This window comes from Stegostoma tigrinum, chromosome 18, assembly GCF_030684315.1.
Source record: "Stegostoma tigrinum isolate sSteTig4 chromosome 18, sSteTig4.hap1, whole genome shotgun sequence".
NCBI classification, from domain to species: Eukaryota; Metazoa; Chordata; class Chondrichthyes; order Orectolobiformes; family Stegostomatidae; genus Stegostoma; species Stegostoma tigrinum.
The window spans coordinates 3,431,069-3,456,861 of NC_081371.1; the positions used below are offsets into that span (position 1 = coordinate 3,431,069).

Below are 25,793 nucleotides of genomic sequence, written 5' to 3' on the forward strand. Positions count from 1 at the left end.
TCTCTATTGTGCTAATACCATTGTTAATAAACTGAGCCACCACTCCACATTTTCCAAGCTATGGATCTTTCCTGAATGTTCAGTGCTCTTCAACATTTAGGTCCCAATCTGTGTCATCTTACAACCATGTCGCATGTAACGGTTTTCACATCGTAGAGTGATAGAGGATGTTGCTGGGAATGGAGGGTTTGAGCTCCAAGGAGAGGCTGAATAGGATGGGGCTATTTTAACTGGAATGATGGAGGGTGAGTGATGACCTTATAGAGGTTTATAAAATCATGAAGGGCATGGATAGGGAGTATAGCCTAAGTCTAGTTCAAAACTAGAGGGCATAGGTTTAAGGTGAGAGGGGAAAGATTTAAAAGGGACCTGATGGGCAACCTTTTCACGAAGAGGATGTTGCATGTGTAGAATGAGATGCCAGAGGAAGTTGGCAGAGGCAGGTACAATTACAATATTTAAAAGGCATCTGGATGGGCATCTGAATAGGAAGGGTTTAGAGGGATATGGTCCAAATGCTGGCAAATGGGACTAGATTAATTGAGACTATCTGACTGAATTATTACTGATTTCTATTTCTGAAATCAGTTTATCAGTTTCTTTTAAAGGTTTTCAGATACAGAGTCTTTACTTTTGTGCTTCTATTATTGTTGCAGCCTGTATCATCTAAGTTATTCTTAGATTTGTGCACGCTATCTTTTCATGTCACAGTCTATCATTTCTCATATTAATACATTTCAAACCTACTATCCCATAGCTACTGTACAGTTCCCACTACGCACAACAGTGGTGCTACTGTCTTATGAACCCGAACATTCTTAAAATCATAGAACTCCTACAATGTGGAAGCAGGCCACATGGCCCACTGAGTCCACGACTCCTCTGAACAGCATCCCATCCAAACCCACTCCCTACTTTCTATGATAACAACATGTGGAGCTGGATGAACACTGCAGGCCAAGCAGCATCAGAGGAGCAGGAAAGCTGACATTTCAGGACTAGACACTTCTTCAGAAAAAAAACTTTCTATGGTTGATTCTGCTACAGAGGGGTGGGGTAAAGTGTGCCAGGGCAATGGTTATAGGGAACTCAATTGTAAGTAGAAGAGTCAGGCATCTCTGTGGCCACAAATGAGACTCCAGGATGGTCTACAGCCTCCCTGGTGCTAGGGTCAAGTATGTCTCAGAACAGGTACAGGATATTCTGGAGTGGGAGGGTGAACAGCCAGTAGTCGTAGCACACATCGGTACAAATGATGTAGATAAAAAAAATGTGATGAGGTCCTAAATAGAATACAGAGAGCTAGGAAGGGAGAAATCGGACCTCAAAGGTACCAATCTCAGCATTACTACTGGTGCTACGTGCTAGTCAGAGGAGAAATGACTGATAAATCGGATGAATACATAGCTGAAAAGATGAATTCAGGAGGAGGGCTTTAGATTCCTGGGGCATTGAGACCAGTTCTGGGGAAGGTCAAACCAAAATTGGATGAGTTACACCTGAGCAGGACTGAGACTGATATCCTAGGGGTAATGTTTGTTAGTGCTGTTGGGGAGGGTTTAACCTAATATGCCAGGGGGATGGGAACCAATGTAAGGAGTCAGAGGAGTCGGGAACAAGGACAAAAACAAACGGTAGAAAAGGGAATGAGAAAAGTGCTAAGCAGAGAAACCAAGGACAAACAATGTTAAAAAGACAAGCTTAAAGGTTTTGTGCCTTAATGCGCAGAGCATTTGCAAAAAAGTGGATGAACAATTGCACGGATAGATGTAAACAGGTAAGATGTAATTGGAATTACAGGAACACAGCTGCAGGGTGACCAGGGATGGGAACTGAATGACTCGGAGTATTCAGTATTTAGGAAGGACAGGCAAAAAAGAAATGGTGGTGGAGTGGAATTGCTCGTTAAAGAAGAAATTAACACAACAGTGAGAAAGGATATTAACTCTGACAAGGTGGAGTCTGTATGGGTAGAGTTTAGAAATACCAAAGGGTAACAAACATTTCTGGGTTTCATGTACAGACACCCAAAATGCAGTGGTGGTGTTGGGAATGGTATTAAACAGGAAATCAGAAATGCATGGGATAACGGAATATCAGTGATCATGGATGATTTTCAATGTGCACACAGACTGGGCAAATCAAATTAGCCACAATGCCATAGAGGAGGAATTCCTGGAGAGTATACAGGATGGTTTTCTTGACCAAAATGTAGAGGAAACAGCTAGACAACAGGCCATCTTAGACTGAGTCCTGTGTAACGAGAAGCGAATCACTGCCAATCTAGCTGTGTGAGACCCCTGAGGGTTGAGAAAATAACATGATAGAATTTTTTTTATTAAGGTGGACCCAAAACGTCAGCTTTCCTGCTCCTCTGATGCTGCCTGCCCTGCTGTGTTCATCCAGCTCTTGTTATCTTATAACTGTTTATTCTTGACTGGTACAGAAGCAAAAGTAAATGGGCCAATCCACGGCTTACAAAGAAGATTAGAGATAATATCCCATCCAAGGAAGAAGTATGCAGATTGGCCAAGAAAAATAATATGCCTGAGGACTGAGAGCAATTAGAACTTTGCAAAGAAGGACCAAGGGATTGATTAAGGAAGGGGAAAATACAATATGAATGTAAACTTGCAGGGAACATGAAGACTGACACTAACAGTTTCTATAGGTATATGTAGAGAAAGAGATTGGTAAAGATAAAAACGGAGAATGTATAATAGGGGACAAAGAAATGGCTGAGCAACTGAATACATACTTTGGTTCTGTCTTCACAAAAGAGGACACAAATCAGACATCAGGAATTTTGGAGAATGCAAGATTTAGTGTAAAGGAAGAATTGAGGGAGATCAATATTAGTGGAGAAATTGTGCTGGGAAAATTGATGGAGATGAAGGTCGGGTCCGATAATCTACATCCCAGAGTACTTAAGGAAGTGGCTCTGAAAATGGTGGATGCATTGTTGGTCAACTTCCAGAATTCCACAGACTTTGGAACAGTGCCCAGATTGGAAGCAGTTAATATTATTCCAATATTCAAAAAAGGTTGATAGAGAGAAAATAGCAAATATAGACCAGTCAGCCTTACACCGGTAGTGGGGAAAATTCTCAAATCCATTATCTAGGACTTTATAGTGGAGCATTTTGAAAACAGTGGCAGGATCAGACAGAGTCATCATGGGTTTATGAAGGGGAATTCATGCTTGACAAATCTGTTGGAATTCTATGAATATGTAACTGGTAGAGTTGACAAGGGGGAGCCAATCGGTGCAGTATATTTGGGCTTTCAGAAAACATTTGAAAAAGTCCCACATAAGAGATTGTTGTGCAAGATTAGAGTGCACATGATTGGAGAAAGTGTATTGAGATTGATAGAAAACTTGCTGGCAGACAGGAAACGAAGAATAGGAATTAATGAGTTCTTTTCAAACTGGCAGGCAGTAACTAGTGGAATGCCACAGGTATCGGTGCTGAGACCCCAGCTATTCACAATATATATTAATGATTTGGATGAAGGAATGAAACGCAACATCTCCAAGTGTGCAGATGATGTCAAGTTGGGTGGGAGGGTGAACTGTGACGAGGATACAGAGATCCTTCAGTATGATCTGGACAAGTTGGGTGAGTGGGCAAATTAATGGCAGATGCGGTGTAATTCAGATAAATGTGATGTTATTCACTTAGGAATCAAAAACAAGAAGCAGATTACTACCTGAATAGCTGTAAATTGAGAGAGGGGACTGTGCAGCTGGACCTGGGTGTTCTTGTGCATCAGTCACTGAAAGTAAGCATGCAGATGCGGCAGGTGGTAAAGAAAGCAATAATGGTATGTTGGCCTCCATTGCGAGCTGTTGCAAGTACAGGGACAGGAATGTGTTGTTGCAGTTACACAGGGCCTTGGTGAGGCCACACCTAGTATACTGAACTCCTGAGGAAGGATAGAACATAGAACAGTACAGCACAGAACAGGCCCTTCAGCCCACAATGTTATGCCGACCATTGATCCTCATGTATGCACCCTCAAATTTCTGTGACCATATGCATGTCCAGCAGTCTCTTAAATGACCCCAATGACCTTGCTTCCACAACTGCTGCTGGCAACGCATTCCATGCTCTCACAACTCTCTGTGTAAAGAACCCACCTCTGACATCCCCTCTATACTTTCCTCCAACCAGCTTAAAACTATGACCCCTCGTGCTAGCCATTTCTGCCCTGGGAAATAGTCTCTGGCTATCAACTCTATCTATGCCTCTCATTATCTTGTATACCTCAATTAGGTCCCCTCTCCTCCTCCTTTTCTCCAATGAAAAGAGACCGAGCTCAGTCAACCTCTCTTCATAAGATAAGCCCTCTAGTCCAGGCAGCATCCTGGTAAACCTCCACTGAACCCTCTCCAAAGCATCCACATCTTTCCTATAATAGGGCGACCAGAACTGGACGCAGTATTCCAAGTGCGGTCTAACCAAAGTTTTACAGAGCTGCAACAAGATCTCACGACTCTTAAACTCAATCCCCCTGTTAATGAAAGCCAAAACACCATATGCTTTCTTAACAACCCTGTCCACTTGGGTGGCCATTTTAAGGGATCTATGTATCTGCACACCAAGATCCCTCTGTTCCTCCACACTGCCAAGAATCCTATCCTTAATCCTGTACTCAGCTTTCAAATTCGACCTTCCAAAATGCATCACTTCACATTTATCCAGGTTGAACTCCATCTGCCACCTCTCAGCCCACCTCTGCATCCTGTCAATGTCCCGCTGCAGCCTACGACAGCCCTCTGTACTGTCAACGACACCTCCAACCTTTGTGTCGTCTGCAAACTTGCTGACCCATCCTTCAATCCCCTCATCCAAGTCATTAATAAAAATTACAAACAGTAGAGGCCCAAGGACAGAGCCCTGTGGAACCCCACTCACCACTGACTTCCAGGCAGAATATTTTCCTTCTACTACCACTCGCTGTCTTCTGTTGGCCAGCCAATTCTGTATCCAGGCAGCTAAGTTCCTCTGTATCCCATTCCTTCTGACCTTCTGAATGAGCCTACCATGGGGAACCTTATCAAATGCCTTACTGAAGTCCATATACACCACATCCACAGTTCGACCCTCATCAACTTTTCTAGTCACAATGCTCTTGCTCTTGAGGGATTGCAGCAAAGGTTTACTAAGCTGATTCCAGGGATGGCAGGACAGATGTATGAGGAGAGATTGACTAGGGTAGGATTGTTTTTTTTTAGATTAGATTCACTACAGTGTGGAAACAGGCCCTTCGGCCCAACAAGTCCACACCGCTCCTTGAAGCATCCCATCCAGACCCATCCCCCTATAACCCACACACTCCTGAACACTGGGCAATTTAGCATGGCCAATCCGCCTAACCTGCACATCTTTGGACTGTGGGAGGAAACCGGAGCACCCGGAGGAAACCCACGCAGACACAGGGAGAATGTGCAAACTCCACACAGTCGCCCGAGGCTGGAATCTAACCCGGGTCCCAGGTGCTGTGAGGCTGCAGTGTTAACCACTGAGCCACCATGCCGTCCCCATTATCAACATCCTGGGGGTTACCATTGACCAGAAACTGAACACTGGAGTTCAGACGAATGAGGGGGAAATCTCATAGAGACTTATAAAATTCTAACAGGATTAGACAGGGTAGATGCAGGATGGATGTTCCTGATGTTGAACGCATCCAGAACCAGGGGTCACAGTATGAGAATTCAGGGTGGACCATTTAGGACAGAGATGAGGAGACATTTCTTCAACAAAGTGTGGTGAGCAAGTGGAATTCATTACCACAGGAAGTACTTGATGCCAAAATATTGAATGTATTCAAAAAGTAGCTAGATATAGCACTTGGGGCAAATGGGATCAAAGGTTATGGGGAGAAAGCAGGATTAGGCTATTGAATTGGACAATCAGCCATGATCGTGATGAATGGCGGAGCAGGAATAAAGGGACGAATGGCCTCCTCGTGCTTCTACCTTTTATGTCTCTATCTGCGTGACCCTGCATTTGCTATGGCTAATCCACCTAGTCTGCACAACCCTGGACACTATGGGTAATTTAGCATTGACAATCCGGCTAACCTGCACATCTTCAGACTGTGTGAGGACACCGGAGCACCCAGAGAAGACTCATGGAGACTTAGGGAGGATGTGCAAACTCTACACAGATAGTCACTCGAGGATGGAATCAAACCTGGGTCTCTGGTCTTGTGAGGCAGCAGTGCTAACCACTGAACCATCATGCCATCCATGCCAATTTTTAAGTCATGCATTCACTTCTCTAACCTTAATTGCCCTACATCAATTTACATGTGGATCAGGTTTTACACTAGAGATTATGACCTATGAAGGCTGCTTCTTAAATTAGTATGTGGCTCCTCATACCGACTAAGTAGGACCTTTTCCCTTGTCCATCTTATGTCACTGGAATCTAGATGGACCACAATGACCAGATCCTCACCCCCTCACAGCAAGTTTTTCTCCAGTCTTGAGGAAATCTCCCAAACCCTGGCACTATGTAGGTAACACAACTTTCTTGGCTTTTGCTCTTTGCTGCAGCGAACAGTGTCAATTCCTTCACTGTACTGCTTGTAACAACCACCACATTCCTTGTTGTTTCCCAAATTTGAATTGTTTCCTGCACCTTCGTGCCCTGGTCAGTTAGCCCTGTAGCCCTCACTACTTCCAAAGACATTCTCATCACTGAATTCCCCATTATCAATATCCTGGGGGTTACCATTGACCAGAAACTGAATCGGACTAACCATATAAATACAGTGGCCAAAAATACATCAGAGGCTAGGAATCCAGTAACATAACTCACCTCCTGTCTCCCTAAAGCATATCTACCATCTACAAGTCATCAGGAATCTGATGGAGTACTCCCCACTTGCCTGGATGAGTGCAGCTCCAATAACTCAAGAAGCTCAATACAATCCAGGACAAAGCATCTGCTTGACTGGCATCACATTCGCTGCCATCAACATTCACCAATGACACAGCAGTAAAAGTAATGTATGTCATCTGCAAGATGTACTGCAGAAATTGACCAAGAGTCATTCGACAGCACCTTTCAAACCTATGACCACTTCTTTCAGAAGAATAAGGGCAGCAGATACAAGGGAATATCTATCTGCAAGTTCCCTCCATGCCACTCACCATCCTGATTTGGAGATATATTGCCATTCCTTTAGTGCTGCTTGGTCAAAATCTTAGGACTCTCTCCCTCAGGGCACAGTCGGTCCCTCTACAGGACATGGACCTCAATGGTTCAAGAAGGCAGCTCACCAATACCTTCTCAGGGGCAACTAGGGACTGTCGGTTTAGGATGGGGAATATGCGATGCTTACATCAAATGAAGGAAAGCCTCCCTCATTCCCCAGAGTTTCCTGTATTACTCAAATGGTTATTCATCAGTTGAACTAAACACCAAACGGGGACCTAAGTTTTACTCCTGGTCTGTTGAAGGTCAGCTAATACTGCCCAGTAGACAGGTGGGTCCTATTTAGGGACTGAACTTAATATGCTTGGAGGTTACAAAGGTGATAATTGGTTGTGAATGTTGAATGTTGGAAAATGTCTGCCAAGGTGTCATGGTAAGGTTTAGCTGTGATTACTACCATGGTCAAAGAGCCTAGAAAAAGTCCAGTCAGCAACTGAAAGAAATGGCCACACGGGAAAGATGCAGGGTGGCTCCCATGACACCATATTCCATGAGAATGGATAGGCTAAGCAAAGTTGAGAGGAAGAAATGAATTGTTGGTCAAAGGTTGGTTCATGGTTGGGGTGGGGGTAAGTAGAAAACTTACGCTTGTGGTGGATCCACCACCAGGTCTGGCATTCCAGGGGATGTCACAGTTTTCTGCACGGCCACTACCTCTGGATCCAGAATAAAAAGTTCATCCTGAGCCACTTCTGTTACAAAGTGCAGGTGCTCCTGACAAAAAGTGGAAAACCCATTCACATCTCAGAATTCTCTTAACTATCAACAATTCAAACATTCATACATGGATCTATCTTTTCTAGTATACTTAATTATTAAGTAATTATTGATGTTCTGATATTCTTAAAGCTCAGTTAATTATTGATCATGATCGCAATTACATCCCATGATTAATTGATAACTAGTGACAAGCTGTACTTCAGGTTCAGCTACACTAAAATGAATACGGTTTGAATATAGAGATAATGGGAACTGCAGATGCTGGAGAATTCCAAGATAATAAAATGTGAGGCTGGATGAACACAGCAGGCCCAGCAGCATCTCAGGAGCACAAAAGCTGACGTTTTGGGCCTAGACCCTCTCTGATGAAGGGTCTAGGCCCGAAACGTCAGCTTTTGTGCTCCTGAGATGCTGCTTGGCCTGCTGTGTTCATCCAGCCTCACATTTTATTATCATGGTTTGAATATACTCAGCCAGATCTCCGAAATACTGACAGAATATTTCAGGAAAAGCCTACGGTAGATACCAACTCAGTTTCTGCTTCAATCACAGGAAATGAATTCAAAGCACGAAGTCAGTTCAATGCCAATCGATTTTCCACTAGTTTAATATGTGGCACTATAGCTAGATAGCCCTTTCCTACAACCCCAGGAAAATTAATCATCATTGGGAATTTCTGATAGTTTGCAACCTTCCCAGAGGCTCCAAATGTTATGGTAATTATTTTGCATACTATATTTGCAAAGTCAATTATTATATTATTTATTAATAAATTATGAACATTTCACACCAATTTCACTAATAAATTCATTTATTTGGTGAAAAAAATAATATTTAATTATTGAAAATCCGTGGGTGGCACCATGGCACTCTGATTGAAATTGCTTATTTTTTGTGATAAGCCTATTTTCAAATATTTCTAAAAATTCAGTCAAGTAGCCAGTCTCCTTATCAAGGAATTACTTACAGTACTTTTTTAAAAAAGGGGATAATTTATAGTGCTCCCTGACAGAATTTGAGTGTTATACCTGATGCAGTATAAATTGCTGTCGTCACTGAGATCTGGTATTCCATGAATCCTGTCCTGGCGATTGCAAGATCAGATCATAAGAAATGGAAGCAGAATTAGGCCATTTGGCACATTGCACCTGTTCCACCATTCAATCACGTCTGATATGTTTCTGAACCTCATTCTTCTATCTTCTGCCTGTAATCTTTGATCCCCTTACCAATCAAGAACCTCTTTATCTCTGTCTTAAATATACTCAATGGCTTGATCTCCATAGCCCTCCATGGCAATGAGATCCACAGATTAACCGCTGGTCTTCATGTCTTCACTCTATCCAGGCCTCTCAGTATTCTGTAATTTTCAATCAGATCCCCTTCATCATTCTAAACTCCAGCGTGTACAGAACCAAAGCCACGACCTGCTCCTCACATGACAAACCCTTCATCCCCAGAAACATGCTTGTAAACCTGCCTTGGACCCCCTCCAATGCAGCACACGCTTCCTTTAATACGAGGCCCAAAACTGCTCGCAATATTCCAAACAGGGTCTGACCAGTGCCTTACACAGCCTCAGAAGTGTATCTCTGCTCTTGTATTCCAGCTGTCTTAGAATGGATGCTAACCTTGCATTTGACTTCCTAACTGCCAAGTAAACTTGCATGTTAATCTTAAAATAGTCCTGAATTATGACTCCTAAGTCCATGTGTGCTTCAGATTTGCAATGCTCTTCCTTGTTTATAAAATAGCCTACGCCTCTATTCTTCCTACCAAAGGGCATAACCTCATACTTTCCTACATTGTATCCCAACTGCCATTTCTTCGCTCACTCTTCTAGCCCGTCCAAGGTCTCCTGTAGCCTCTGCGCTTCCTCAACAATTCCTGTCCTTGCATATATTATTGTTATCTGCAAACTTAGCAACAAGGTCCTCAGTTTCTTCGTCCACATGTCAATGTCAAACGTGAATACTTGTGGACCCAACTCTGACCCTGGCAGAACTCCACTAGTCACTGGCTGTTGCCTTGAAAAAAACCTCTTTATCCATTCTCTCTGCCTTCTGACAGTTGGCAAATCCTGTATCATAGGAGTACCTTGTCCTTCACACCATGGATTCTTGACTTATTTAGCAGCCTCTTGTCTACTGCAAAGCACATATTCAGCTCCTCCACCATTTCTTTGTTGCCCATTACAACTTCTCCAGCCACATTATCCAGCAGTCCACCGCCCACTACTGCCTCTCTCTTACCTTTTAAATATCTAAAACTGTGGCAATCAACTTTTATGTTATGAGCTAGCTTAGTCTCATATTTTATCTTCAGTAAACACCCCCACCCTCCACCCACTTATTGCTTTTTTATTTATCTTCCTCTGGTTTTTAAAGGCTTCTTAATCCTCTGGCTTGCCATTCTCCACAACATTGTACACTTTTATTTTTGCTTTGATGCTGTCCCTGACTCCCCTCATCAGCCATAGTTGCCTCATCCTTTCCTTCATATGTTTCGTCTTCCAAGGATGAATTTCAGCTGTGCCTCCCAAATAACTCCCCAAGAATTCTGGTCCCAGCATGTTTCAGGTAGAGCCCGTTTCACTGGAAACGCTTTCTCCTTCCCCAGTTCTGACACAAATGTCCCATGAGTTTGAAGTAGACAAACAGGAAGCTAGAAGGACACAGCAGACCAGACAGCATCTGGGGGAAAGGAGCAGTCAACGTTTTAGGTATTACACGTCTTCAGGAATGGATGTGGGAGTAGGGGAACTGCAGATAAAGAAGAGGGTGGAAGGGGTGGAGGCAGAATGGTGGTGATAGGTGGACACTGGTGATAGGTACGGCCTGGTTGGTCGATGGGAGGGATGAATCTAGTTGGTGGCTGGAAGGGAGGGTCAGAGGGTGGAATGGAAAGGAGAAGGTGGGGCTGGAAAGGGAGGCAGGGGATGACTGGAAAAGTTATTTGAAATTGGTTGGATTTCAGCATCTGCTGTTTTTTTGCTCTTTTCCCATGAATTTGAACTCCTTTCTCCCACACCAATCTTTGAGCCACACGTTTACCTCTAATTTTATTGGCCCTGTGTCTATTTGCTTGTGGCTCAGGTAGTAATCCAGAGATTATAGCTTTTTGGTTTTGCTTTTTAATTTAGCCCCTAGCTGCTCATATTCCCTCAACAGAATCACTTTCCTCTTGCTACCCATGTCACTGGTACCTAAATTGACCACAATGGATAGATGGAAAGCTTCAACAGGATGTTTTATTCAGGAATTCTTCAGGTACTACCCAGCAGCAAATTGTGTTTAGTGATGTGCAAATGAGTTTAAGGAGCAACTAGAGGAAAGAAGCTAGATGACCAACTGCATCCAAACTCTTGCCTGTTGTTTTTACTTAGCCTATTTTGTTTTTAAAACTATATTGTTTCATAATCTGCATTGTACAAATTCCAGCTAGATTAAATAAATGGTTTAGAAATGAACTGCATTTCAGAGATAATGGGAACTGCGGATGCTGGAGAATTCCAAGATAAAAAAATGTGAGGCTGGATGAACACAGCAGGCCAAGCAGCATCTCAGGAGCACAAAGGCTGACGTTTCGGGACTAGACCCTTCATCAGAGAGGGGGATGGGGAGAGGGAACTGGAATAAATAGGGAGAGAGGGAGAGGCGGACCGAAGATGGAGAGTAAAGAAGATAGGTGGAGAGAGTATAGGTGGGGAGGTAGGGAGGGGATAGGTCAGTCCAGGGAAGACGGACAGGTCAAGGAGGTGGGATGAGGTTAGTAGGTAGATGGGGGTGCGGCTTGGGGTGGGAGGAAGGGATGGGTGAGAGGAAGAACCGGTTAGGGAGGCAGAGACAGGTTGGACTGGTTTTGGGATGCAGTGGATGGGGGGGAAGAGCTGGGCTGGTTGTGTGGTGCAGTGGGGGGAGGGGACGAACTGGGCTGGTTTAGGGATGCAGTAGGGGAAGGGGAGATTTTGAAACTGGTGAAGTCCACATTGATACCATATGGCTGCAGGGTTCCCAGGCGGAATATGAGTTGCTGTTCCTGCAACCTTCGGGTGGCATCATTGTGGCAGTGCAGGAGGCCCATGATGGACATGTCATCTAGAGAATGGGAGGGGGAGTGGAAATGGTTTGCGACTGGGAGGTGCAGTTGTTTGTTGCGAACTGAGCGGAGGTGTTCTGCAAAGCGGTCCCCAAGCCTCCGCTTGGTTTCCCCAATGTAGAGGAAGCCGCACCGGGTACAGTGGATGCAGTATACCACATTGGCAGATGTGCAGGTGAACCTCTGCTTAATGTGGAATGTCATTTTGGGGCCTGGGATAGGGGTGAGGGAGGAGGTGTGGGGACAAGTGTAGCATTTCCTGCGGTTGCAGGGGAAGGTGCCGGGTTTGGTGGGGTTGGACGGCAGTGTGGAGCGTACAAGGGAGTCACGGAGAGAGTGGTCTCTCCGGAAAGCAGACAGGGGTGGGGATGGAAAAATGTCTTGGGTGGTGGGGTCGGATTGTAAATGGCGGAAGTGTCGGAGGATGATGCGTTGTATCCGGAGGTTGGTAGGGTGGTGTGTGAGAACGAGGGGGATCCTCTTAGGGCGGTTGTGGCGGGGGCGGGGTGTGAGGGATGTGTTGCGGGAAATACGGGAGACGCGGTCAAGGGCCCTTGACCGTGTCTCCCCTATTTCCCACAACACATTCCTCACACCCGCCCCCGCCCCAACCGCCCTAAGAGGATCCCCCTCGTTCTCACACACCACCCTACCAACCTCCGGATACAACGCATCATCCTCCGACACTTCCGCCATTTACAATCCGACCCCACCACCCAAGACATTTTTCCATCCCCACCCCTGTCTGCTTTCCGGAGAGACCACTCTCTCCGTGACTCCCTTGTTCGCTCCACACTGCCGTCCAACCCCACCAAACCCGGCACCTTCCCCTGCAACCGCAGGAAATGCTACACTTGTCCCCACACCTCCTCCCTCACCCCTATCCCAGGCCCCAAAATGACATTCCACATTAAGCAGAGGTTCACCTGCACATCTGCCAATGTGGTATACTGCAGCCACTGTACCCGGTGCGGCTTCCTCTACATTGGGGAAACCAAGCGGAGGCTTGGGGACCGCTTTGCAGAACACCTCCGCTCAGTTCGCAACAAACAACTGCACCTCCCAGTCGCAAACCATTTCCACTCCCCCTCCCATTCTCTAGATGACATGTCCATCATGGGCCTCCTGCACTGCCACAATGATGCCACCCGAAGGTTGCAGGAACAGCAACTCATATTCCGCCTGGGAACCCTGCAGCCATATGGTATCAATGTGGACTTCACCAGTTTCAAAATCTCCCCTTCCCCTACCGCATCCCTAAACCAGCCCAGTTCGTCCCCTCCCCCCACTGCACCACACAACCAGCCCAGCTCTTCCCCCCCATCCACTGCATCCCAAAACCAGTCCAACCTGTCTCTGCCTCCCTAACCGGTTCTTCCTCTCACCCATCCCTTCCTCCCATCCCAAGCCGCACCCCCATCTACCTACTAACCTCATCCCACCTCCTTGACCTGTCCGTCTTCCATGGACTGACCTATCCCCTCCCTACCTCCCCACCTGTACTCTCTCCACCTATCTTCTTTACTCTCCATCTTCGGTCCGCCTCCCCCTCTCTCCCTATTTATTCCAGTTCCCTCTCCCCATCCCCCTCTCTGATGGCCCGAAACGTCAGCTTTTGTGCTCCTGAGATGCTGCTTGGCCTGCTGTGTTCATCCAGCCTCACATTTTATTAACTGCATTTCAGATCCTTGTTTTCAAGCTTGACTGGGGTAAATATGTCAGAAGTCTGAAGGAGTTGGAATTTACCAGAACAAAGCTTCCCTTCTTGACTTAAGTTTCTTTCCTGTTTTCTTCTTCTTTCCCTTCCCAAATGTTCACATGTCTATGCAATGGGTTCTAACCAGGAGGCAATGTAAGAAGTCATGATACATGGGAAAGTCCTGATGGTCAACTCACAAACTTTCTAAGTTGACATGCTGGTTTTAACACAATGTCCGCTTTAACATGTCCCTGTGATGTAGATGCTAATTCAGTTCTGGTAAAGAGATTGAGGTCTGATATGACATTCTACTGTGGCATTATGGAACCAAGCAAAACTGCAGTTAACGGGAATCAGGGAAAAATCAAACTGGTTGGAGTCATAGGTCATCTCAGTTCTATGACATCTCTGCAACTGTTCCTCAGGGTCATGTACAACTGCCTTCAGCTGCTTCATCAGTAACCAACCCTCTATCATATGGTCAAAAGTAGTGATGTTCAGCACCATATGTGACTTCTCTGAAATTGAAGCATTCCGTGTCCAAATGCAGCAAGATCTGGACAAAAACAAAGAAACATTTGCATTGCAGATGTGCCAAGCAAATGACCATCTCCAATAAGACAAAATCTAACCATTGTCCCTTCAACAGCATTACTACCATGGAATTCTCCCAGTATCAACATCCTGGAGGTTACCTTTGAAACTGAACAAGAAACTAAACTGGATCAGCTATATAAATACAGTGGATACAAGAACAGGGCAGAGGCTAGGAATTCTGCATCAAATAATTCACTTCTAGGCTCCCTAAAAACTATTCAACATCTACAAAGCACAAGTCTAGAGTGTGATGTAATACTCTTCACCTGCCTGTATAAATGCAGCTCCAACAACACTCAAGAAGCTGAAACCCACTTGATTGGTGCCACATCCACAGATATCCACTCCACTGATATCCGGCAGTAACAATGTATAAGATGCGATGTACAAAATGAATTGTAGAAGTTCACCAAAGCTCTTTAGACACTACCATCTCAAAGGACAAGGACAGCAGAAAAATGGGACAACCACCACCTGCAGGTTCCCTCCAAGCCACTCACAATCCTGACACAACAACTGCTCCAGTTACTCTCATTGGTGCCCTCTCTCACTATTGTCACCCATTGCTGGAAGACCTCATTAGTTATCTAAATGAAGGGAGAATTATGTCTTATTTAACCAAGGAGCATAAAGCTACAATGGGAGAAGCTCTGGTGGTGCAGTGATAGTGTACTTACTTCTGAAGCAAAGGGCAAGGCTTAATTAACTCCTGCTGCAGAGGACTGTAATAACATCCTTGAACAGGTTGATTAGTGGGGAGTTGAAGGCAGGCAAAGACTGAAAGGACAACTCCTCCCAGATAGGTGGAGCAATGCTGCAGTGGTGAGCTCAGCTCATACGAACTCCTGAAGCAACACTCAGGTCACATGGTGAAGCAAATCCTACTGATCAGAGATGTTAAACCATAAACAATCATGGCACAGATCTTCTGATTCACAGGCAGTAGTTGGACAACAACATCTTAGTGAAAGATGGGTTACAGGTCTCTTTGGAGGCCCTGACTCACTGACTCCTCAGGAACTATCCAGGAAGGTTAAACTACAGATATATGAATCACAACAAAAAAGTTTAAAATTCTCAGTCAGAGTTGCATCCTTTGGACAGTTATGATCAGTTAGAGGAATCAGAACCTGCTCACCACTGACCCCACTCTGCACCAACCGCACTCGTCCCACCTGACTCTAGATTTGATCCAACCCCCCCCCCCCTCTAAATTGGTAATGACCCCTGGCCTGAAACTTCCCCTGCCACAACCACCACCACATACAGACCCGTCACTGCTCTTAAACATATCCCCCCCCACCTCTGCATTCCCCTGACCTGACTTCCCAGCTCATTCTTACCCCCTTTCTGACAAAATATCATGACATCATCCCCTGAGCCACCCTTCTCCACTTACCCACCTACTTTGCTACTTGTTACAAGTGATTTCTTTATTCTTTGTGGCATGCTCCAGATAATTCAGAGTGATAGGCCTGTATGAAGATTGTACTAAGAAGCAAGTGGCAATAACCTGGGTGCTGCCAGCTCACGTCTCATACCTGGGCTCTGTCAATGCGGTAGAAGCGGTCCAGAGAGGTCGCTGCAGAGATAAAAAGAAGTGAAAACAAAAGTGAAGCACAGACCCAAAGACTGAAGTGGTAGTTTGAGAAATATAATACAGCTTAAAAGCTTAAAGCTGACAGCACCGACAAAATCACAGGTAGGACATATAAAGAGATGGGAATCAAACAGATGGGAATCAAAGAGGTGGGAACCAAAGAGGTAGAAACTACAAAAAAACTACAATCAAAAGAACACTAACGAAAAATTTATGAAATAAACAACCAAAAGACACAAAATATCTTTTCTTTAAATATGCTGTGCTGTTTAAATTATTATAGCAGGATATATTCTCTTGAATACAAAGAGAGAAGTGAAATGAATGATGGGGTGAAATTGTGATGTCCAGCATTATACCTTGGACTGAACAAAGTCTCAAGTGGATGGCTGTTCCCTATTTTGTTTTCGCCTTTCACATTATATGTGACACGTATAGTAAAATTGAAGAGGCATTTCATACAAACCTGTTACAGATTTTGAAGACTTAAGCGTGCAGGAAAGCTTGCACCTTGGAAAGACTTCATAAAAGACTTAATCCAGCCTTCTCCATGCTACATGGGAACCTAGTTACTGGCCCAAAAGCCAAACTGAATTTCTCCAAACCCCTGCATTGTCCACTCCATAATTGGGTTATGCCACCAAAATAATTAGAGCTCTGTTTCTACACCCTAGTCTTAATAGTTTTTTTATTCATTCATGGGATGTGGGCATTGACAGTCAGGCCAGCATTTATTCTCCATCCGTAATTGCTCCAGAGGGCTGTTAAGGCTCGAGCATATTGCTGTCAACCTGGAGTCATACGTACGCCAGAACAGGTAAGGACAGAAGTTTCCTTCTCTAAAGGATGTTAATAAACGAGAAACGTTTTTCTGACAATCGACAACAGTTTCCTGATCATTGTTAGACTCTCAATTTCAGATTTTTAAAAATATATTGCATTTAAATTCCACAATCTTCCAATCAGGATTCAAACCTGGGTCAGCAGAACTGGCTTTCAGGATTAATAATCCTGCCAAAATACCACTAGGCCTTCTCCCAAGTTTCCCAAACTATACTTTTTACTGAACTGTAAATAGCAACCCAGCCCCATTCATGTATCAGACCTCAGACTGACAGTCAAAGACAAATTTGTCTGAAACCTCAGGGTGTGCTTGTTCTTCCGAATCTGTGGCCATGCGGGTTACCGGATGAATTTTTCTGCATTAACAATTGAGGCACATCGGTACATTAGCTGAGTGGCATGTAACAATCTCTGTGGACATGCTCTGATATGTAAGCAGATCACAGTCTGAAAGATGCATTAGCATTTGGGCCTGGGTCTGCTCAGATTAATGTTTGTAGTGGGCAATGTTGTTCAAGGACACATTAACAGTGGTAGCGAGGGTAAACTCTGTACTCAAGGATGAGTATTACCTGAATAGCTCAGAGAAGCAATTGTATGAGCTGTATTAGTGTTCTAAGCAGATTAATATGGAGGATTACTTTAAGTCTTGGAGTATGTTAATTGTGGGGGCATCAATGGGGGAAGCTAAAGTTAAAAAAAAGTAGGCATACTTAGTTCTGACTGATATTGTTGACTTTTTCATAGTTAATGAATAAAGAAGAAATATGTTGATAATGTGAACCCCCGTGATGGCACGAATGGAAAACATGGCACCCTACTGATGGTGTGATCCTCACTGATGGATTGCTAATGATAATGAATGAAGAACAACTGAACCTTTTGATGTTGCAAGTCTTACTCATAGGGTGAGAAGAACAAGAATGAAGGCTAAGGGATAACATTGCTATTGTAGTTCATCTGGGGCTACTCACAATCTAAGAAGCACCATTTGGAAGAAAGATTCTGTGAAGACAACATTCGGCGTTGGGAAGCGTCACTGTCCTGAAAATAAAGAAAAATTCAATGTCTGCAAAATTGAAGACAAATAACAAAGAAATTGGAGCAAAGAAAGCAAATGATATATATTGGCCATCACAGTGAGATGACTGAAGTACAGGAACAGAGATGCCCTGCTGCTGTTGTACAGGGCATTGGTGAGACCATACCCAGAGTAGTGCGTGCAGTTTTGGTCTCCTTATCTGAGTTTGGATGTACTGCATATGGTGAAATTGCAATGAAGGCTTACCGGAATGATTCCTAGGATGGCAAGACTGACGTATGAAGAATCACTTGATCGGTTAAGGATTATACTCACTGGAGTTTAGAAGGAGGGGAGGGGACCTCAATGAAACCTATAAAATTCAGGCAGAACTAGACAGAATAAACACAAGAAGGATGTTCCCAATGTTCTCCTGTCCAGAGCCATGAGTCACAGTTTAACAATACCAAGTAGGACGTTTAAGTCTAAGATGAGGAGAAAGATTTCTTCAGCCAGTGAATGGTCATCCTGTGGAATTCTGTGATATGGAAAGCAGGGTTAAAGACAAAACATTGAATGCTTTCAAGTTGTTAGATATAGTTCTTTGGGCAAAAGGGGTCAAAGGGTGCTGTGGAGAAAGCAGGAGCAGGGGACTAAATTGGATGATCGGCTGTACTCATATTAAATGGGGAAAGCATGCTCGAAGGTCTGACTGGCATATTCCTGCTCCAAGTTTTGTTTCTATGCAAGGTCACTTCATGATACAAAGCTCTGCAGAAAAAATACAAACAGTGAGAAGGTCACATGGAGTGGGATTTTCAACGGCCAAAATAGGGAGGTCATCAGGGGTCTGGGACATTACGGAAACATCCGGTGGGATTCACTGAGCATCCTTAACTTAGCAATGCTCTTGGTGACCTATGTCTGAGCTTCCTGGCCTGACACATCCAATTTGTCAAAGGAAGAACTTCTAGTTCAAGGGATGCTGATGTATATTCTAACAACTCGCTGATACTGTGACACCTGAAGCTCCAGCAATTACAGAATGGGAAAGGAGACCAGTGAGGGCCATTCCACTTCCACCCTTACCCCCAAGTTTGTCTCTCCTTCCTGGAGGTCTTGCTGCAGAAGCTAAGGGAGTTCAGCATGGTCAGCTCACAGAGGAGGACAGAAACTTGTGTGATGAAGAAAACATGGTCAGGGTGGCTGAAGAAGTTAAGAGCAGGAATGTGGAGACAGTATCCCAAGGGAATATATAAATGTTAGAGGGTGGGAAAATGACAGGGATAGAACTCCCAGGTATCAATCTCCAAACTCTGACCTTCCCAGGGATTCCCGCATATGCTCTTCACGATAATGAAAACGTGCACTCACACATATTCCCAATGGAGAGGCCACGACTCAACCACGCTTCCTTCACAGTCATATCATCCACTGCCCTCATTGTTACTTTCTACACATGTTGCCTCCCCTCATCTCAACAAAATCGCTTTCTCACAACAGGTTGTTCTCATAACATCATGCACATTCACTGAGCCCACTGTGAGCTACAGTTATCAGCATTGACTTGACATGAGGACCTGATCTTCCGGTGGCACAGGTACTTGGCAACTTATGAGAGCTGGTCCTCTTCTTATTGACCCTTGGAATGGCCAACTCCTGCTCCTATCTAAGATAATAAAGTGTAGAGCTGGATGAACACAGCAGGCCAAGCAGCATCTTAGGAGCAGAAAAGCTGATGTTTCCGGCCTAGATCCCCCAAAACATCAACTTTTCTGCTCCTAAGATGCTGCTTGGCCTGCTGTGTTCATCCAGCTCTACACTTTGTTATCTCGGGTTCTCCAGCATCTGCAGTTCCTATTATTTCTCCTGCTCCTATCTTCTCTCTTTATATTTCCACATCCTTCCTCGCCTTCAGTGAATGTTAGAACTCTCCTCACTGTCAGCGAAAACAATTTTTTAATTCACTTGTGGGACATTGGTGTTCCTGGCTGGCCAGCATTTATTGCTCAGCCCTAGTTGCCCTTGATGAGATGATGTTGAGCTGCTTTCTTGAACCACTGCAGTCTATGTGCTGTAGGTTGACCCATAATGCCCAGAAGGAATTCTAGAACTTTGACACAGCAAAGGAACAGCAATATTTTTTCCAAGTCAGGATGGTGAGTGAGTTGGAATGGATCTTGCAAGTGGTGGTATTCCCATGTATCTAGTGCCCTTGTCCTTTTTGGTGGAAAGTTGTGGGTTTAGAAGGTGCTCTCTAAGGATCTTCAATGAATTTCTGCAGTGCATTTTGTAGTTAGTGCACACTGCTACTACTGAGAGTAAGTGTGGAGGGAGTGGATGCTTGTGGATATGGTACCAGTCAAGGCTGCTTAGCCCTGAATGGCGTCAAACTTCTTGAGTATACCTGGAGCTGCACCCACCCAGCCAAATTGGGAGCACTCCAACCTGATTTGGGCTTTTTGATGGTGGCTAGGCTTCAGGGAATCAGGAGGGGAGTTACACACCTCAGTACTCCTAGCCTCTGACCTTCTCTTTCAGCCACTGTGTTTATTTAGCAACTCCATTTGAGTTTCTGGTCAAAGGTAACCCCCAGGTTGTTGGTAGTACAGGGATTCATTGAAGTTCATTCATTTATTAACATCATTGAATATCAGGGATGGTGGTTAGATTTTCTCTGATTTGAGATGGTAATTGCCTGGTATTTGTGTAGCGCAAATGTTACACTGGAACTGTCCCCACTGTCAATGAACACGGGAACTGTCCTCACCATCAGTGAACATTGCATCTCTCCATACTATCAGTAAGCAATGTTTCTCTCCACACTGTTAGTGAACTCTGGCACTGTCTACACTGTTAATGAACATGGGACTCTCCAATCTATTAGTGAACATTAGCACTCTTCCTCTCTTTCAGTTATTGTGGCATCTGCTGCTTTTCCAAATCCAAATTACCAATCTCCAATTGCATCCTTTTCTCTCCTTCACTTCTCTTGCATCTCCTGCATCTGATCTCCTGCCAGCCATGAGCCTAATTCAATGCTGCAGAAACGGGAAATCTCCCATGCCAACAACTGTAAGCAAGTGGAACATGACTGAATAATGAAAAATATGCAATTGGTTTTAAACAGAGCTGGCACATACAACCATCTCTGCAGCATAAAGCTACATTTCCAACACCAAGGTCTACTTAGCAGTGTTGAAGGTATCTCCAACCCCGCAGGGCAGAAGCAAGAGAGGGCAAATGATCTATATCCACGTTCAAGGGCACCCTCAAGCATCCATATCAGGCCAGCTTTACCTGGTAATGAATCCAATGTCCATCGGGTGTTGATGGATAAAAGTCCTGGAAAACAAACAGAAAAATCACTACTGGCAAAACAAGGCACTAAAGGCGCTGCCAAATATATTTAACGACAAGGTCTGTAGATTTTAGCGTTGACAATTGAAGGATTTTGATAGAAGACAAGCTACAATCACCACCTCAATAAATCACTGGTAAGGCCATCTTGTGAGTTCTGCTTTCTTCCTCTGGTTAGACAGGTTGGGGGTGGGGGGGGTTCTTCCCCAGGTCACAATGCTTGTGGGCCAACAGGTCAAACACCTGTTATGGTGTGATAATCTTGACCATTTTACAAACATCCACCTGTAATTTGCTCATCATATTTGTCAATTAAAGCCTGGGAATGCATACAAATGTCACTGACATCGCCACAAGATGAAGATCTTACAAATCTGTATTTTACCTCCTGTAGACGGTCGATATACCTGCGACAGGTCTCTAGGTCACAGTCTCCGTGAATGACAATAATTCCCAGTGGGACTGCTGCAGGATGACAGAAATAATGATCAATCATTTGGTACATTGTATCACTGAATTTATGGAGTAAGGCGTCATCCATTCTTTAAAAGACAAAAGAAGGCTGTATAATGTACTCAGGGAGCTCAGATCTTAAAGCAGATGGTGTCATAGCTGCAATATCAATCCAGGCTAATTCTTTAGAGATATGGGTTCAAACCCCACAATGGTAACTGATGGAATTTAATTGCTAATACTGGAATTAAAAGCATGTCAACTACAAAACTATCACTCAATGTCAAAAAATCATCCTGGTTCTAATATCCTTTAGAGAAGGAAATCTGTCATACATGTGACTCCAGATTCCAAGCTCCGAGCTACCCAATGAAGACATTCAGTTGAAGGGCAATTAGGTGTAACAAATTAGGCCAACAACATCCATATCTCATGAAAGAAAAAATAATGTGAATCACAAAGACAAAAAAGCTTTCAGCCCTCTGAATCACCAGAAAGATGCTACTACCTACACAAGATAATAAAATGTGAGGCTGGATGAACACAGCAGGTCAAGCAGCATCTCAGGAGCACAAAAGCTGACGTTTCGGGCCTAGACCCTTCACAGAGCTCTCTGATGAAGGGTCTAGGCCCGAAACGTCAGCTTTTGTGCTCCTGAGATGCTGCTTGGCCTGCTGTGTTCATCCAGCCTCACATTTTATTATCTTGGATTCTCCAGCATCTGCAGTTCCCATTATCTCTCTACTACCTACACAAGTCCCAGTTTCCTGCAATAGGCCCACAGCCTTGAATGTTATGATGCTTCAAGTGCTCATCCGAGTGCTTTTTAAGAGGTTAATAGAACATAGAACAGTACGGCAAGGCCCTTTGGCCCACGATGTTGTGCTGAACTTTTATTCTAAACCTATCTAACCACCACCCCTACCTTATACTATTGTCCATATGCGTATCTAATTGCTGCTTAAATGCCCCTAATGAGGACAACTCCACTACCCTCTCCAGCAATGCATTCCACGCCCCTGCCACTCTCTGGAGTAAAGAACCTGCCTCTGACATCTACCTCTCCTCACTTTAAAACTATGCCCTCTCGTAATAGCTACCTCCACCCTAGGACAAAGTCTCTGGCTGTCCACTCTATCTATACCTCTGATCATTTTGTGCACCTCTATCAAGTCACCTCTCATCCTTCATGGTTCTAAAGAGAAAAGCCCTAGCTCTCTCCATTCCAGACAACATCCTGATAAATCTCCTCTGGAACTTTACCAACGCTTCCAGATCTTTCCTTTAATGAGGCGAGCAGAACTGGACACATTACTTCAGGTATGGCCGAACTAGGGTTTGGTATAGCTGGAGCATAACTTCATGGCTCTTGAGCTTAATCCTTCTATTAATGAAAGCTAACACACCATATGCCTTCTTAACTACTCTATCCACCTGGGTGGTAGCTTTCAGGGAACTGTGGACATGAACCCCAAGATGCCTCTGCTCCTCCACACTGCCAAAAATCTTTCCGTTAAACCTGTATTCTGCTTTCAAATTTGTCCTTCCAAAATTAATCATCTCACACTTTTCAGGGTTAAACTCCATCTGCCACTTCTCAGCCCAGCTCTGCATCCTATCAAAGTTCCTTTGTAACCTAGAACAGCTCTCTGTACTAGCCACAACTCAACCCACCTTCATATCGTCAGCGAACTTACTAATCCACCCTTCCACTCCGACATCCAAATCATTTACAAGACTCACAAATAGAAGAGGACTCAGAACAGATCCTTCTGGTACACCACTCATAACTGAGCACCATGCTGAATATTTTCCGTCCACTACCACCTAAGAGTCAGCCAATTCTGAATCCAATCTGCCACATTTTCCCTATCCTATGCCTCCTTACTTTCTGCATGAGCTTACCATGGGGAAGTTTATCAAATGCTTTATTTAAATCCATGTATACCACATCCATTGCCCCACCTTCATCCACATGTTTGGTCACCTCTTCAAAGAATTCAATAAGGTTTGTGAGGCATGATCTACCCCTCACAAATCCATGCTGACTATCACAAATCAAACCGTGCCTATCCAAGTGATCATAAATCCTATCTCTCAGATCCCTTTCCAATAATTTGCCCAGCACGGAAGTAAAACTAGCTGGCCTGTAATTTCCGGCGTTATCCCTATTCCCTTTTTTGAACAAGGGAATGACGCTTGCCTCCCTCCAATCTTCCGGCACTATACCCACGGACAGTGAAGACAAAAAGATCATCACCGAAGGCCCTGCGATCTCTTCCCTCGCTTCCCATAGAATCCTTGGATAAATTCCATCAGGCTCAGGGGACTTATCTACCTTCAACTTCCTCAAAATTTCTAGAACATCTTCCTTACTAACATCAACCTCCTCTAGCCTACCAGCCTGTTTCACATTGTCGTCCTCTACAATTAGATCCCTTTCAGTTGTGAATACAGAAGAAGTGTTCCTTAAGGACCTCCTATTTCTTTAGGCTCCATGCACAAATTCCCTTTACAATCCATGAGCGGCCCTACCCTGCCTCTGGCCATTCTCTTATTCCACACATACGTGTAAAAAGCCTTGAAGTTTTCCCTGATCCTACCTGCCAAGGTTTTCTCATGCCCCCTTATCACTCTGCTAAGCCCTTTCTTCAGCTCCTTCCTGGCTAACTTGTATCCCTCCAGAGCTTTTTCTGATCCTTGTTTCCTAAACATGCTTCTTCCTCTTAACCAATCGTTCGACCTCTCTGGAGAACAAAGGCTCCCTCACTCGGCTGCATCTTCCTTGCCTGCTAGGGACAAACATATCGAACACACACAGTATGCTTTCATTAAACAATCTCCCCATTTCAATAGTGCTCTACCCTGACAGCATCTGTTCCCATTTTATGTTACCCAGTTCTTGCCTAAGAGTCATAATTACCCTTCCCTGAAGGTTGTGGGGTTTCACAAGGTCAGCAAAGTGGACATCAGAGAATATGAGTTACCTGATTGGGGCTGTTAATCTGATCCAATCACGGAGTCCTGGCTGACAGATAAAAACAGGAGTGTCAGACATCCTAACACTCTGAGGGAGCTGGACCAGTGTCAAGGACTTACCCTGGTGTCAATAAAGGATGGCTTGTTGACCTCGGTTGAGTTATTTCACCTACCTCAACTACCCTCCCAGGCAATGCATTGCAGATCTCCACAATCATCTGGTTCAAAAGTCAATGTCCCAGTGCAGGCACATGGGATTAGTTTAAAACAGCATCACGGTCGGCACAGGCATGGTGGGCTGATAGATCAGTTCCTTGGCTATACTATTCTAGGTTCTTCCAAAGTGCATCACCTTACATTTTTTACAAGCTAAAATTCCATTTGTCACTGACTTGCCCATCTGACCAATCCATTTATGTCCTACTGTAACCCAACACTTACCTCCTCACAATCAAACCATCCGGCCAATCTGCAAACTTATCAGACCCCCAACATTCTCAATTACGTCATTATGAACATCACCAACAATAAGGGACCCTGCACTGATCCCTGTCGTATGCCACTGCACAATAGGCACCATCACAGGCATTATGTTTGCCAACAAGACAGGTCACTATTAAACAGTTTTCAAATGATTAATATGGCAGACAAAGATTAATCAGTAAAGGCCACTATTGATACAAAATAACGAGACATCAGAAACCATTACTTGAGAGGCTGAGTTGGCTCAGTTGACTTCACCTTGCACAGGCTGATTACCTCTCTCACACGTCCTCTGATCTCCCTGGAGCATGTCACCACCGAAATCAGACTGTAGTTTTTAGGACAGTCGCTGACCTCATCTTACCAGAGCTGACTTCCCTCCATAACTTCCCACTTCATGGTCTCCCAACCAGACATATGCTACTACTCTGACAGACGCATAGTTTCACCCTGTTCCTACCCCACTGAACATGTATCTTCCCATCTTGTCTTTACTTTACCATCCCCCTTGTTCAGTTTCTCCCTACCCACATTTGTGACTTCCGACACTTTTGCTTGATTCCACTATTTCTAGTTTTCTGAGCCCACTCACAGCCTCTTCACGATGGGCATTCACTCCCCATCAGAACGGTCTGAAGCTCTCTGCTTTTTCTTTGTAAAGACATCTGCACAGTCGCCATCTATCATCATTCTCCTTCACCGCTGAGG

The 25,793-nt window shown here is 44.4% G+C and overlaps 1 protein-coding gene across 1 annotated transcript in view; it reads right to left on the reverse strand.

Moving 5' to 3' along the window:
* dgki (diacylglycerol kinase, iota) overlaps positions 1–25,793 on the reverse strand; it is a 193,083-nt gene that overhangs the window by 30,589 nt on the left and 136,701 nt on the right. The window contains exons 22-25 of the mRNA XM_059652275.1: positions 21,556–21,635; positions 17,764–17,833; positions 15,888–15,928; positions 7,819–7,946 (exon numbers count right to left, since the gene is read on the reverse strand). Of these exons, the coding sequence (XP_059508258.1) occupies positions 7,819–7,946; positions 15,888–15,928; positions 17,764–17,833; positions 21,556–21,635 (319 nt within the window). The remainder of the gene's footprint in view (positions 1–7,818; positions 7,947–15,887; positions 15,929–17,763; positions 17,834–21,555; positions 21,636–25,793) is intronic.